This window comes from Buceros rhinoceros, unplaced genomic scaffold (assembly GCF_000710305.1).
Source record: "Buceros rhinoceros silvestris isolate BGI_N320 unplaced genomic scaffold, ASM71030v1 scaffold7566, whole genome shotgun sequence".
NCBI lineage: Eukaryota > Metazoa > Chordata > Aves > Bucerotiformes > Bucerotidae > Buceros > Buceros rhinoceros.
Genome location: NW_010419247.1, coordinates 3,806 through 20,436, shown reverse-complemented (window position 1 = coordinate 20,436; position 16,631 = coordinate 3,806). Strand labels below are relative to the sequence as shown.

General features: G+C 43.3%; 1 protein-coding gene across 1 annotated transcript; it reads right to left on the bottom strand.

Moving 5' to 3' along the window:
* Positions 1-3,273: 3,273 nt before the first annotated feature.
* On the bottom strand, positions 3,274-15,813 carry CEP57 (centrosomal protein 57kDa; the record flags this gene model as incomplete). Its single annotated transcript, XM_010138827.1, has 10 exons — positions 3,274-3,510; positions 5,361-5,505; positions 6,187-6,431; positions 6,775-6,855; positions 7,014-7,115; positions 8,223-8,300; positions 11,351-11,467; positions 11,950-12,071; positions 12,402-12,581; positions 15,657-15,813. Coding segments are annotated over 10 exons (1,464 nt in total), but the record flags the coding sequence as incomplete, so codon positions are not given.
* Between the last annotated feature and the right edge of the window lie 818 nt (positions 15,814-16,631).

The window sequence follows — 16,631 nt, the reverse complement described above, 5'->3', positions numbered from 1 at the left end:
GACTTTGTAGGACAAAGTTTACTTCCATTTCTGCAACTTCAGTCTCGCTTACAGTTTACAGTGGGTGTGCCAGGATGCAACTGAAGCACCTTTATTTCTGCAAGGGGAAGCAGAGCACAGCTCCCCTGGGCTTGCTGCAGCTCCTCTGCCCTCCAGTGCCTCACGCTCATCAGGGGAAAGGTAGTGGACTTCCAGGGGGCACGTGTGCTGGGATCAGTCATTTCATTTTGCTTGGGTCAGCAGAATTAGCGATTATAAAGGTCTGTGCAGGATCATAGTGGCGTGCTTAAGGCATTCCCGTTTTCTGTGAACTGATGGGAGCAACTGTGTATCAACCAAAGAAGCCTTTCTGTGTCGCAGCTGCCGCTTCAGGTTATTCTGGTAGACGGAACAGCTTAGCCAGTCTCCGAGCCCTGGGTTTAGGTCTTTTCCTCATAGCGTACTTCAAGAATTAGCATCACCTGACTAAACTTAAGTCTGAACTCAACTTTAATACAAAACTTTTCCTGTAGATGTGAAGATAAAAAACACACTTGGCAAAACCATGACTGCCCCGTTGCTCTGCCAAACAGCTGAGTAGGGGGTTGGAGAAGGTAGGGTTTCAGCAAAGAAGTTACGGCTGTGCAAGGATCTTTACTCCAGGCTGCTCCTCATCTCTGTGCCAAGGCAGAGGGGTGCTGCTTTGCCTGGGTTCCCACACTGCTTTTTTATGGTAGGATCCCCTGCTGTGGTCACCCGTTTAATGCACCCATCAGCATGCTGCTTCACTCCCCCTCTGCTCCACAACAGAGAAGTATTTTCTGAGAGAGGACAAGAGAGTGGACCAATTTCCACAGAAGAAACCGCCTTCCAAAAGCCACATTCCTTCCGAGGCAGTAGCAGGAACTTCCCCCTGCAGTCTCCATTCCTGCGTGTCCTGCTGCCATCAGGGTCACAGCACCAGCAGAGAAATCCACAGCCAGCTTGACAGAACGACTAACTGGCTGTAGAGTGTCCCTGCGCCTGTTATAGGGTGGCCTGAGGCGTTACAGTTCAGGAGGGCAAAGGATCCACACAAAGTTCCTTCTGAAGGACCTGTATTTGCTGTAAGGTTGAAGGGCAGGTCTGCGCTTACGTACAATCACTCTGTAACATGGTTCATAGCGTTATTCTCTATTAGCAAATGAGCTGTGTGTGTGTGCGCGCGTGTGTGTATATTTTGTTTCTCGATGAAGGTGGTTTGGTTTCCTTAAACACTAATAAAAATGGATAAATGGGTAAAGTTCCTACAGCTATGTAGTTCTCCAAAGGACGTGTAGGACATGCAAACTTAATAAAAGTCGCACTGAAAATTTAGTATGTCAAATCCCCATCTTTCTCTTTTGCAAATGATCTTGCCAGATGGTCGTGTTCAAACTGTGAAATTTAAAATGACAGGAAATTTTGGCCAAGTTTCTCCTACCCTACACAGACTTTAGCTGCTCACTATTACAAGAATACTTTCACAATAAAAAACCCAAACCTGAACAATTCCTGCACTTTACAGAGAAGTTACTGTGCTAAAGCCCTGTAAAAGGAGCATTCGTGTTTTTCTACATAACTCACGTTAAGCGCAACTCCAGTGGGATGATGTGGGGTCAGCTCAGTGCCCGCTCTCTGATGGTCTCAGCCCTCGTAGGCTTAATGCCAACTCAGGCACCTCATTCACTGTATGCAGTGCACGTGGAGTCAAAAATCCACCTAAGCCCTCCATCAGTAGGGAGCTGCATGAGGACAGCCTGAGGCAGGGCTGAAGTTGCCCAGCCCTAGAGGTCCTTCCCAGGCAGAACTGCCGAATGTCCTTTCCGCTACTGGCATTTTAGAGGCCCCAGGATGAACTGCTCTCCAGGTGGTGACTCCAGCTACCCAGAGCCCAGGTCTCTTACAGAAATGAGGTACAGGGGGTGGCTTCAGGCCTGGTAACCAGCTTCTGAGCTCTCCCCTCATAGCTAAAACCTTCTGTGCCTCAGATGTGAGGAGGCAAGCAGGCCAGATCACCTGCAGAGAATTCAAACTCAAATCCCTTGTGCCTGTCCTGACCAGACAGAGTTCCCTGGCTCTGCAGCTACAGGCAAGGGTGGACAGCTCTGACTCATCTCACCTGCAGCTCATCCCCAGGCTCTGACCCAGGGAGGTGTCACATCTCCGCAAAAAGCACACGGGATGAATGGGGCACAGCACTGCAGCAGACCCCAAGGGAAGGTAGAGGAAGTGCAGCCTTCCCACAGTTCATCCAACAGGCAAGCTGGCTTTATTACTTTTCAACTGTATAAACAGGTAATCTGGGTCTTCTATACATTCCGTTAATAGGAAATTCTTTACATTATTCACATAATAAATAACACTTACTCAGCTGTGCCAGTCCCAGTGCAAAACGGACTGCACCACTACCAAAGTAGATAGCTCAAAGCACGTATTTCAAGTTAAAAGCAAGATGCCAGGACTGAACGGCATGATTGAGGCACTTGCAGTTTAAAACCATGTGGTTTCTCTCATTCCTGTACCACCCAAAGCTGTGAACTAGAGGATGGGATATTACCCCCTGTCCTACAGCTTTTTCATAAAGTAGCATTTCTGTAGAAAAATCTGACTCTTCAGATGAGAAAATAATTCAATCAATCATTAAGCAAAATAATCTGGAAAAGTCATTTTGCTCCTTTTTTGAGTGCTCAAACATCCATTGCCATCAACGCTGACTAATGCGATGGAGCAGAACAAGAACTAGGAAAGCTTTTTGAGGAGGGGTGCACAGAGCACCCTTAAAAGGGTTTTGCTGTTCCCCCTTGGACAGTCTCAGTGCTGAGTAACTGCAGTTGCACACAGAACAGAACTGACAAAAGCCCTTAAGACTTGGAGCTGCAGCATCATTTTCAAGGAGATGCATCTTGAGAAGCCTCTGATGTTGTTCGACAGCAGAGGGAAATCACACTGACGTTTCACACATACCACCCCACATAAACGTGCAGTGCTTGGTGTGCTGAAAGAAAACGGCGGGACTGCTGGAACCGTAACACAGGAGGAACTGGTGGAGACTGACAGTCAGGTTCAGTGGCTGCGTACCTTGAACGTGGAACATATGTTCTAAGCTAGACCACAGGATAGACAATCAAACCCTGGGGTGGAGAATTAAGGGCCTGTATTTCAAAAGTGCACTTAGCGTACAGTAGTCTCTTCATGTGGCAAGGAGGCAGCTGCTTTATATCCAGAGTGGGAGGAATTTTGACTGGGATGGTTCAAGAACATCTCCCGCAAAAGTCAGTAGTCCCAGCTGATATCATCCTTCTGTAGCGAGGTCTGTATCGTCTGCATGTCTCGCAACAGCTGAAGGTTCTTCCGACTCTTCTCTCCAGGTTTCAATTTGATGGGACCAGCATTCTTCCCTTTTGTGGTTACCGTGGTTGTTACTTTAACCTCACTGACAGGGAACCTGCTGTCTTTTGTTTGTTTAGCAGAAGTCTTTTTGGACTTGCATTCTCTCTTAAGTCTCTCTAGCTGAAAGAGAAGCACAGAAAAAAGAGAAACATTAAACAGTGACCTTGTTTTGGTTTATGTTGGGCAACTCTTCCAGACAGCTGAAACATCTCACCTTTTAGCTCCCACAACTAAGCAAATGGATGCTTCCAAGTCACCCCAAATAATAATTATTTTCTTTTCCTTCCACAGCATTGCAATATTCACATCTTCAGAACTGTGTTCAGCTTCTAGTCTGAACTACCAGGTTATCTCTTTAAGGGAGAACATCCTCAGTATGGACTTGATGATCTTAAAAGTCTCCTCCAATCTAAATGATTCTGTGACACTACAACCATAACAGAAAGTTACATACGACAAAAAAGTTGGTTTTGTCGCTGTAACCATCCAGTGACTAAAAGAATTTTTTTTCTGCATGCACACTAGTGATTTTAACGGATAGTCACTGCTAGAGACGTAGCTCTAAGAAGAATACAAAGACTGTGCTGAGGTGGAGAGCTGGTGTCCACACCCAGCACTGTAAACCCAGGTTGTAAGACTCGGTACTCAGCAGCAAGGACTGGATGGGAACTGGGCAGTCTGAGGTGCAAATATGTTCATACTCTCAAACTGCCAAACGGGTGGCTTCTACGGTCCCCCTCTCTTCGAGCAGTGGTGGTCCCTCCTCCTAGCTAATGGCATGTGGCAATTCTCCTAAATCTTGACCCCTAGAACTTTGGCCAATAGCTAGTCAGAAGCATCAGCAGCTGCAGAGTCATTACTACCAGGAACAACCACGCATCTGTTTCTCCGTAACAGTTCCTCTGAAGATAGTACGAGATAAAGGGGAGCAGTGCGTGTAACTGCAAACGTGTCACGTGTCCACTCTGGATGTCAGCAGCAGCGCTCTCAGGACGTACTCTGTGTGTAAGTTATGCCAGGTGAGGGTGCCTCGTGGTTCACAGGAACTGAACCAGATCAAACACATGGGGTTAGGCTCTTAGGAAGAAATTCATCTCAGTGAATGAAGATTAGAGAAAATAAGGAATCAATAAGTCTTACCGCTCTGAAGGAACTACACTATTGAAAACATTTCTAAAGTTGTTTCAAACTGAAACAGATATTTCAGGATTTATAAAATGCAAATCAAAACATAAATAGGTCATTTATTCCAAGCAAAGGAGAACTGTTAAAAGATTCAGCTCAACAGTGCAAGCCCCTGGGAATCCTGGCATCTCTCCACACGCAGTTGAGGTTACTCTAAGGTCACTGTGAAGAACAGCATTTCACGAGGACTGTCCCCCCACTGCCTGGGCAGCTGGTTGTCACTGGACACCTCACACGAAGCAATTGCTTTGGTTCAGCACAGCTGTTTCACACTGTCAGGAGTGAGTGTGACTGATGAGAACACAGGTATCTCCTAACACATCAGACAGACAGACGCAGCAGACAGACTGCTGGGGGCCCAGGAGTAGACTCACACCTTTCTCATCTTGCACACTGCCCAACCAGCGTATGCTGTGTTTGCAGAACTCAACAGCTGGGGGATCTGCTATCGCATAGTGGATGATCTTTTCCCTTTTGGGGAGGCGAGGATTGTAAAATGCAATGCAAGAACAGATGTGAAAGCTCTGACCAGGACAGGATGAGGAGTGGGCACAAGAGTGACATGGTAAGACAGAAAGGATACTCCTGCAGGAATACTGAGATAAAAAGCTGGAGGTATGCAGACTAACTCTGGGACAGCAAAGCTACGGCCAGGCACTACTGCTCTACAGTGTTACTTCTGCTTTATTCAAATCCTGCTAAATTAGGATAGAACTCAAAAATGGCTACCAAAACTTAAAGACAGCAGCTCTACAGAAGAATGAGCATAGTCAAAAGTAACTCACCTGCAGCCGATGCCTCTGGACTTTGCTGATCTGGTCTGCCTTTGCTTCCATCTTTCCCACCAGTGCCTCAAGTTCTCTCTCCAGATCTTCCCTCACAGCAATGGTTGGGGCTTCCTGGACAAGCTTTGACAGCTGCTGGTGATCGCTAGCGTGGCATTCAGACAGAACAAAGCATGCATCAGATTCCCTTGGCTTCTAGCGCTTGTACACCCAGTTCAGAAACTGCACTTCTAGGAAGCCGCAGCATCAGCGGCCAGATGCGTTCAACATGCCATTACGAACCAGCAAGAACCATTCCGCTGGTCAGCAGCACTGTTACAGTAGCGCATCCTGGTACCAGGCTGCTGCAACACTAAAACTCAGTAACCTAAGTAGCTTCAAATCACACCTTCAAAATGACCAAATAAACCCTGAGGGCATGATCACAGCACTCACACAGTTACTGTTTCTAGATCTTCACCTGTATCTACTGCAGTTGTGCAGTAGGATGACAACCCATGTTCTGTTAACCAGGACAAGCAAAACGACTAGTAAAGCTGTCCTTTAATGGAGTATTTGTCCACTGCACCAGGGGCTGTTACCACACTTCTTCCCTACCCCCCACGAATTCAATACTGCTGCGTATAAACACTGGTACAGAGTCCAGGCTGGTTATCAGGATCTCTTTAAGTGCAAGCAGAAATGAGAGCCCTTGCAGCCACTAAAGCAAAGAGGTTACATGCTGGAGACTTCCTAAAACTAACTCCTTTCTCGGGCAAAACCTTCCAACTTTAAAGCAAAAGGCAAAAACATGAAGCATCTACATTAGAGAATATGCCAAACTCACAAACTCATCTGCCCAAATTCATCTTGTAAAGTCAGCAGCACTTCTGAGAGCTCTTCCTGGGATGAAGAAGATTCCTTTGGCAGGGATGACTTTCTGCTTTTGCTGGCAGGGTGACCAGAACGGATGGGTTTTGCTAGCGGAGTATCATTGACCACACGACTGTTACACAATGCTTTTGTGTGTTGTTTCATCAGGTGTAGGACATGCTGCACATTGGCACCGACTGAATGACTGGGATTGGTAGACTGGAAGAAAAAGTAAGAGACTTCTTGTAAATGGCATTGTCAACAACCTACTTGATAATGGCGCACATTTAAAAACAACACTTTCAATTGGCTGCCAAGAATGTGTTTCGTTTGAATGAATGTGCACTAACAAGAACAGCTTCGCTAGCAGCGTAGAGGGGACATGTTTTCTGGAAATGCCACTTTAGCAAGTTATGGGTACTCAGCAGGTGTTTTGAAGACAAACTGGAAGAGTCAAAGAAAATTAAATGATCTGACCACTGGGTGTCAGGAGCGCACCAAGCCAAAGATCCTCCAGGAGCTGCAGCTACTGAGCATTAAGCTTTGGAATACAGCAGCTCACCTTGCCAGCTACAAAGGGTACATCACCCAGGCACAGTCTGTAATGGGGCTGCGCAGAGAGACGGCTTGTCAGAGAGCACTTCTGGAAGGAAAGAAGAGAGAAATGCTTATCAAAGATGACACTACACCAAACCCATCTTCCCTTCGCTTTTTAATAAAAGAAGCAACTACCTTCCTGATTGCAAGCACATACCCTTATTTAACTCCTCAGCAACTGCCCTTCTCTTCCCCCCATGTTACCTTCTCTGGCTGCTTAGTTTTCCTGGGTTTTCTTGCTTTTGGAGAAAGCAATGGTGATGCTGCTTGAATCAGTAGTCTGTTGGTCTCCAGGCCTGTCTGAAGCTTTAATTGAGGGAATAAGGGGAATTACTGGAATTATATTAGTAGATAATCAGAGAGAGTACATAGAGAATTGCACAACAAGAATGTTTTAACATACAGGCTCTCTGAAAGCAAGGGCTGCAAGTTTTTAGGTTGCTTCTGCAGTCCAAGGTCAATCTAAACATTACATAAGAATACTTCCTCTGGTAGCACACTACTCCTAGGAAGTCAGAGAGTTAGTCTTGCTGTATTACTCCCATGCAGGCAAGTGCCAAAACATCAGCTGTGCTTTACGCTTAGTGAAATGTTAGGGAAGTTGAGCCACCCAACCCTGCTGAGTTGATCCTGTAGACAACTATTCCTTCTGGTTCTATTAAATTTGACAGTAAATGCCCCCCCCCCCCCCCCCCAACAAACCACTATTGGAAGTGTTAAAGTCAGGATTCTCACTGTCAGGAGCAAGCCCTGTTCCTTGTAAGAGGAGGCGATGGTATGGCTATACAAACCATCTCCTAACCAGTCTGAACTAGAAGAGTTCACAGAACAATTAGTCATGATTCATTTGAGACACCCTTTCCCTTCCCCCCAAACTCATGGCAAAGGCTAGTGCTAGAGTCTAACATAGTACCTACCTACCTCCTCAACATACAATGAGTATTTAATGAACACAACACTTCAAGGTTAGGCAAAGACCAGTGTCCTTATGGGCTCAGAACCAACAGTATGTTGCCTCTTTTTTGCCCCCTTCTACAGTATTCCTGGTTAGAGTTATGAACAAGGGAGCACACTTGTTGACCTTGAGAGAGATCTTCACACACCCTGAATGATGAACTAGTCTGAATTTCTACTTCTCTTTTCCAACTAGCTGCTTTTATTGAAGAAATCAAGCTTCAGTGCACAAGTGCTGTTGGAAAAAGGTTGCCAAAAAGCTCAGAGAACTTTAGAACATTTGACACTTCAGATGGGAAGCGAAAAACAAACAAACCACACCAAAAAACCCCACCAAGACTAAACCAAGGTTTTCATTATTCTCTATATAGGAGGCACTTTCAGCAAGTTTAGCTGAGAAGTTGATGGAAGAGTTAACTACCATGCAAACCAGTACAAAAGAAATTTCCTGTTGGTTACCTCAGCTGCTTTTTCCTGAACAAGCTTCCTCGCATGTTCTTCCTCCTGAAGCTTCTGTTCCAGCTCTTTCATTTTTTTCTAATCAAAGTTGAATAAAAATAATAGCATTACTAATGAAACCATTCTTTTTTTCCTGAACCTACAATAGTAAGAGCTTGAGCGAGAGTGTATGAGTTCAAGTTAAGCGAAGCCTTCAGCATTAGAATGCTTGCTGACCTTCTGTCTGTGTAGGCATAACTACAGTAGGCAAGTGCTTATGCTTAAAACTTAATTGATTTTTCTATTTTAAATTCAGATCTCAGTTGTGGAAGTAAACTCACAGCCTTCAAGGCAAGCAATACAACAAGGCTCTCTCTCTCTTCGGTTGTAAAAAAAAAAAAGAACTTAGAAAGTAGGTTGTTTTGTATACATTATCCTGAAAGGGTCTGTACTACAAAAGGACTAACAAAGTGTATCACATATCGTGATAAGCCGAGAGAAGACTTGCTTTATTTAGACCCCTAAAAGCACTACGGTTAATATCTCTAACACTTTTAGAAGAGAGGAATTTTAAACATCTAGTAAACAAGAGGGAGGGAAGTTTGTATGATGCCTCTAAGATATCTTTGAGCAAAACTGAAGGGATTTTTTGTTTTTACCATAAAAAAAGATAAGAAAAGGGCTTTCAATAGAGTTCAAAGAAAAGAGTTAAAGGAGAAGGGCACATATTTCTTTGTAAAACCTCCAACAAGATGAAAACTTTTTTAAGCAGGATATACTTCTTAAACTCCCAGTGTGAAAGTCATTTTGCAGCAGAGTGAAAAGATGATACAGACCTTCAGGACACAAAACAACTTCCCTTCTCTTCCCCCCCAGCCTGATTATTCACAGAGCCACTAATCCAACTTAGGGCAGAAAGCATGCAGTTCAGTCACAGCCATGCTTGTACACTTTCCTTTGGTTACAAACCCACTACCTCAAGGTAGTAAATATTTCAGTTCTGCTCACTTAAGCATTAACTGCAATTCACCTTAATACAAAGGTGTTAAAAGGCAAAACCCCGGATAAACCTTGAGGACAAAGGCACTGTCTAAAGGAACCTATTTGTTCTGTTGGACAAAAGAATACTTTTGACTAATTTTATTTTCTTTATTCAATTCAGATATATTCCAGGTCACTTAAAATCATCTTCTGCCCTTTACAGCACACTGCACAATAGCTGATTTCAGTGGCCAATCACATAAAGATCTTTGTTTAACCTGTTAGGTGTGACAGAGTTTTTAATACGGAACTACTAAAGCAAATCTTCTGCTTGAACTGAAGACTGACAGGAAGCTGGGCCAGTGCTTTCGTATTGAAACGAACCAGGTATTCACTCAGCCAGCTGTGTTTGGCTGCAGAGTGCAGCTCAAACCGCACAGCAAGAGCGTATCTATCTTACTGTGTCTTCAGACCCTGTTGGAAGTTATCTGTCCGAGTTAGCTTCTCAATTTTATTTTTTTTTTTTTGCTTATAGCAAGATGTGTTATGCAATCCCTCTTCCAAGCTCAGCTCTCCCTCAGGCAGACACAGATTACTGCTCCATCAGCAAGAAGGACCAAGTCCAAAGGGCCAGCTAATGGTGAACACAGACACTCCCCAGCTACGCTGCCCAGCACGTAACACAGCCAAGCACAGAAAGGGTGCTGTGGGTCAGCGCTGGGCTGCCTAAAACACTCTGCTCATTCACCAGTAGCCACTGCAAAAAATTTCCATCAAAAAGCAGAAATAAAATATATCGATGTCTAGTTTTGCTCATTTTGTGGAGGAAATTAAGTTTCATGCAATTGCCTCACTCATCCTTCTGGTTGTCACTGAAATAAATTTTGAACAACTTTAACCAAAGATGACAGGGAGGTATGAGACCTCAGAGATACAGAACACCTTTATTTCCTAAAAATTGGCTGCTGGGATAAACACCAAATTAGTTACACCAGGGAGAAAATGGCTCCATTGTGAAGCCAGGTTATTTCAACTCTGACCCTGCAGGAACCTACTGCTCCATTCAGTGATCAAGGCCCAGGAGACACTCATCCCTGAACGAGCCTGGCCCAGGTGAACAATACAGGCACTTTTAGCCCTCAAATGCAGCTTACTGAAATGGGGTGTCAAGATCTCAAGCAGCTTATTAAAGCTGCCTTGTGTCAGGGACACCCAAGAATAGCTGTAGCATCTAAAGGTCCTCCAGCATCTTAACGGTCCTGCAGCAGACCAACTAATTAAACATTTACTATCAAACACCTCCTTGTGCACTCCTGGGAAAACACTACCTACTTGGTAAGGGCTGCTGTGCAGGGTGGCAAGCCTACAATTTTCATAGAGTGCAGAGCTGTCCTCAATACCACCATCTACCAGGTACTATCTGCTGCTTTTGGACAGAGGAAATTTCCAAGTGGAAGCCTCTCCCTTGTTAAGCCCCCTTGTAGTTCCCATGCTCAGGAGTCTTGCAGTCTCTCTACAGCAGCAGGAAGAGGTAGAATGTGGACCAGATTTCAGAGACCAATGCCACAGGTGGTACACAGAAAAAATATGATCAAACACAGTCATGCTGAACTTTTAAAAGGTACCGATTCAAAATGAATCCTTGTGAGGCAGATTGGGTCAGACCCACTGACAGCCAGCCAGTGCTAGCAGCCTAGCAACGTCAGGCTCCAGAATTCTGCAAGTGAAATAATTAATGATAATTCCATTTCTTGAGAAGGAGCATAAGTGGCTAAAAGAAAAATCACACCAAGCCCACACAAGCCAAGTCAAGTCTGGTTCGTAACAGAATATAACTGCCAGCATTCAGCAGCGTGCAAGGCCACTCAGCAGTTTAGGAACGCCCGCAATCTACATGCCTAGGCACCTTCTAACCACAAAAGAGGAACACCAACCATTAAGGTTTTACAAAACTCCAACTCTTGTAGCGTGTAGTAATCTAAAGCCTACCTGACCATGTAGACTTTGAGCAAGAACTTCAAGTTTTTACAACACTCCAGCGTTAAAAAGATTTAGTTGATGTCTTTCTCCTCAGCCCAAAATTTTGCTCAGCTCTATCACATAGCGATGAAGTGCCGATTACCGTGAACAAGATAAATCTGGTATAGCATCCCGTACAAAGGACAGACCTCTGCTATGGACTGCATCGTGGTAAGTCTGCTGTATTCTTTTTCCAGCATATCCAGCTTTTCCAATTTAGACTGAACATGGGATTGGTCAAGAAGCTGATTTCTCTCCAACGAACCCTTGAAGAGCGAAGTGAAAAGCAGAACAATTATGAACACAATAAAACGAGATCATCTATAACAAGCCTCGTGTCTGCAGCACAGAGGAGGCCCATAACAGGCCAAAGGAACTGCTACTTCCTCCATGCAATTTTAAGTGGTGCTACAATCAGGAAGCAACTACACCACTGGTCCACCAGCATTGGGAACCTCACTCTCAACCAGATTGAGATGAGAGATTCTGCAGTCTCTCCCACCTCTGAACCCAACACGGTAAAAAACCCTCATTACTCAGCTATTAGAGACAAGCTTATTAAGGGATTGGGGTTTTTTCTTCAGTATCTATTTAATATACCAGGGAAATTATCCACACCTACGTATGTAAAGGCCACCTGAATAGACACCCACACTTAAAGCTATTAAAATTACAGTAACTTCAAAAACATAGTTGACATAGTTGAGGGGGTTTATGATTCAACCCTGAGATAATCCTCAGAACACACCTGTTTCTCCAAGAGGTGCGACTTCTCATTTTCCGCATGCTGGATCATTTTTCTCATGTAGTCCAGCTGTTTCTCTAAAAGGCTGCACCGAGACTCAGCAGCTGCCAACTGAGAAGCCAGTTCTGAAGATAACAAAAGGCAGAAAAGTGAAATCATGGTTTGCTTGCTCCTGGGATGACTTTTTTTCTTTATGTTTTCAGGACAGTTCCAAAACAAGAAAAGGATCATCTAAAGAAACAGATTAATAAGTCTAACGAACTTCTCTATGCATGCAAACCCCCAAAACAAAGTATGCTTAGTATGCTTTTAAAATTATTTCTTCCTAGCTCCATATGTCACTGCAAAGTAAGAGATGCTGAACAAAGTAAATTAAAATAGTTTCATGCATTGATAAAAATCAGATTACATCCACATCAGTGCTCTGTAGTATCTATACAAAGTCTGAAAAAAACCTTGATTTTTCTTTGACACTTCAGACTTGTCGTGCTCTTTGTGTTGCATTTGTTCACTTAGCACTTTCTTGTAGTCTGCTGTTTCCCTGCTGAGGTGTTTTACATTCTCCTCTGCCTGAAGCCGTTCCAATTCCAGTCGATGAATTTTTTCCTGGAGATTCTTCAGAGCAGAAAATATTGCTGTAATTGAAGAAGCACCTTTTGTTAGATACCATTAAACCACCACTTCAAGATAACATTGAACTTGAAATGTTTTTATCAAAAAGCATGCTAGGTAAGAAAGGCAGTGCTCCTTACCAGTATCCAAGACTCCCTCCAGGAATTAAGACCCGCTTCCCTTTAAATCATAACTGATTCTAAAGCTCATCTCAACCAAACAGATGGCCTTGTGCACACCTTCATCTGAAACATTTGGGAAAGACACATCCATTTCACAGAAAAGTGCACGTAAGTGCTCTGTAGATGAAGTGCAAACAGCACATCTTCTGACCATCAAAAGGAAACGCAAAGTCACAACTAGATAGTTAGAACAGTGGCAGAGCTCTGTATTATTACTCCTCTGCAAGTGCATGCCAGCACAGCCAGTACACAAACACAACACTCCTATGACTGGTCACAGAGCAGAACAGAAGGGCTATAAAGTAAGTATTTCTCTAGCTCTTTTTTGATTCTTCTGGTTTTGCACTTGTGCTCCCTCTCCTCACACCCAAGACACGCATCTCCTTTGTGCTGCACAACTTTCCACCTTTCTGTTCCATTCCCTGCTTTAGCAATTACTCAGCACAACCTCTATCTATTCATCACCACAAAAAGAAAAGCAGTTGTAATAGAACTTACACCACCCTGCAATTAGACCATCTGCGGGTAATCTGACGTATGACATCTCTCAGCTGTATTGTTTAATTCTGCAAAGGGAACCATAACCATAAGCCCTTTCCCCTACACAGTCCTGTAAAGTAAAACAAAGGAACATCTGTACAGACAGCTCATATAGCAGACCGATCTGTGAGGTCACATTGGCCCACTCCTTTGTGCCTGAACTCACTCTAGAGAAAGAGCGCACCTTTATTACAGAACAGAACGCAGGAGCTCAAGAAAAGTTGGGACCATGTATTTGGTTTGAGCATCAAACTCCAGGGGGGGAGGGGAAGAGGAAAAATAATTATCAGAATGAGTTTTCCAGAATAAAAACTCACCAAATCTTGAAATGCAGAATAGCACATTAGAGTATCGTATTGATAAAAACTACCTGCTTTAAGGTACCTGTTAAGTAAATATGAAGTGGGTGACAGTGTTAAGGGGAGAGTTGCATATAACTTGGTTCTGTTTGCAAGATCAAAGTCACCAACTGTACCCTCTTCTGCATTTATACGTTATCAGGATTCAGCTGAAACGGGCGTAGCTGAAACTAGAAACAGCTTTGTTACTATTATCCTTAGAGCTAAACTGAAATCTCTGTGACTAACAGAATACACCAGTGAAGCACTTCAAGCAATGAACAGATAAAGGTGAAACCCAACAAGAGGTCAAGTTTCATTCAGTCAATTAGAGTATTAAAACCAACTGTGCATGCTGAGATACACATATATATAACACAAAGAAATCCAAACCAAAATAAGCAGAGTTTACCATACTCAATTTGAGGATTTTTCAATACGATTTTTTTTAATTTGGGGGGTGGGAAGAACAGTAAAGACCCTCAAGAACAATCAAATCTATTTTCCCATCTGAAGTTAATTTCCATACCCTTAAAACTTACTAAAATGCTCCAGAACATTTCTGCATTTTTAAAAGCTATACAAAAAGAGCAAGATTGGATCATCTGCCTATTGGATTTAATTTTCAGTACATGTTCGTATTTACTTAAACATTTTTTTTAAAGACATTTCACAATTTTTAAAAAGGGATATAACTTATCAGATTGTCTCCCTCTAGACATACTTATTCCAGAGTTGGAAGATTCTTTGCTTGAGAAAAATTGCCAAGTGAAAACTTGGAAAAAGTTTTGTCACCGTGATAAAAGTTTGTCACTGATGCAACATGGAACATGATCTACAAGAACATATCTGCATCAGTAATTCATAAGGAAGCTCTTTCCTGCACGACCCATTTTTTGTGTCACAAGGTTCCTTTAGTTTTGTGTCAACAGCACTCTCAAAAGTGATGGCATCGAGCATAAGAGAGCATTTACTGCATTTGTAAATAGCACTTCAAGAATTGAGCTTTCATCTACTAGATCGTTAATGCAGAAGTCTCAAGTAATTCAGACACGAATTATGTCATTGGAACAGAGATTTGAGGCTGTCATGCTGATTTTTTGCTTAGTTTGAGTAATACTGAGATTAATCCTAAATCTTTCTCACTTTTCTCACTACAAGGAAAAATATCAAGTTTTTCATACCCTTAAGTCTCCGTGCAGCTCCAGTCTTAAAGAGAGTATTTTTGCAAGGACCCTGAGCTCAACAGCTCACATCAAAGCATTGGTCCTGCTCTAGCCTCCCAACTCCCCATGCTGCCTCCTGTACTTACCCGAAGGCAGCTCTGGAGTACACCTCATTGCCAATTCACTAAAACAAGCCAATTCACTAAAAGAGCAGAAAACTGACCAAGAATATTTTTATGTCAGGTCAGGCAAGACAAATACATCTATCTGGAGATGAACACCAGTACTATTGTGGGAAAGAAGAGAGAAGGAATAGCCTAAAAACAAGGAAGAATAAATGGGAGCAAAACCAACTCCCTTTTCTGGTGTTGTGAGCTCTCAGCTCACCACTATGGTGAACTCTTTTCTGTATCTTCTAAGTCTTCACTAGTATGATAAATATTCTTACCACACCGTTTACCCACAACAAGCTTCCCATTTCAAGAGGGCCAAACCTCTTCCTTTGCTCCCAACCATTCTGGGGACTAAAGTCTCCTTTTTCAAACTCAGCTGTGAGCTCTGGAAAGACTGAGGGAAAGGAGGATTGAAGAAGGGACCAAAAAAACCTTGTCAGGACAATGTCACAAAATACTAGGCAACTTTATACAGCTCTACTACTGAAGTGGAGCATCTTTCTCCAACTGTAAGATGACCTTTTTCATTAGGTATCCTGCAGAAAAAAAACCTGCAAAGTACTTACGAAACAAATGGCCTGCAAATCACTGGGAAGTTTTAACAGGGTAAAAAGACTGCAGCCTTTGTAGACGTGGACATACTGTATTTCACCACATGATTTAGAAACAAGTAAGAGAACAATTTTGCTGAACTATTACCTTTGCTGTTACTTTCAGGATATGGAATTACTGGTTTCCGTGGGGAAAGCAGCAAATCTGAATTAATAAATGGCTTGTACTTTGGATATTCCATAAACGAAGTTGCAGAGAATCCATCTGTGGCCGATGCAGAGTTATGAGTTTTGTGCAAATCGTCCTGAAAACAAAACAAAACTTATTCAGCACATTTGGTTCTCTGTCACAACAAACCCAGTAGAATCCAATTAAATTATGTGGAGAAGTATTGCTGCAGGAGACTGTGATACCCCAAAAGCTGCATTTCCTCCCTTACATCCTTAGGCTGCATCATTTTAACATCCAACTGAAGTCAGTGTCAGAAAGAAAATGTCTTTTCCATACTGGTTTCTGATTTCCACATTTGTCTTCTATTTAATCACACTGTCTCTTGGTTACTGTGAGAAAGCAATACACAATCAGTTGGAAAACAACCACCTTCTTAACTTACTGCACATGAGATACTGTGTTAAGGTGGCCAAAACTGATAAAGCACAGCCAGGACCACAGTTCTACATCCACCCATCTGACACAATAGCTCAATGACTGCAGATGGGGCAGAGGACATGCTCTCTCCTCACCTCACCCTGTCGGAGCACACTCCCAACCCCTCTTTTCCACTGGCTTCTTTCCTGTCTTTCCTATCCTTCCACAATTAGACTGAACCTCACCAGCAGACACCTCTCAATGACTTTATGCTACACCTGATTAGTGGAATCAGCACAAGAAAAGCAGCAGCAGGTCGCAGACAGGAAGGTACCTCTGCCTCTGAGCAGCAGTGTGCTGTTACATCAGCTCAGGACTGTTCTCAAAAACACAGCCACAGAGACCACAGCTTTCCCAGCAGCCTACATCAGCTTTCCAAACACTTGCTGTGTTTTGGATGTTGCAGTGACCAGAGGTGTTTCTCAGCACAGTTTTATAAATGGTTTATAGTTTGTATTTACAAACTTTTCCCTA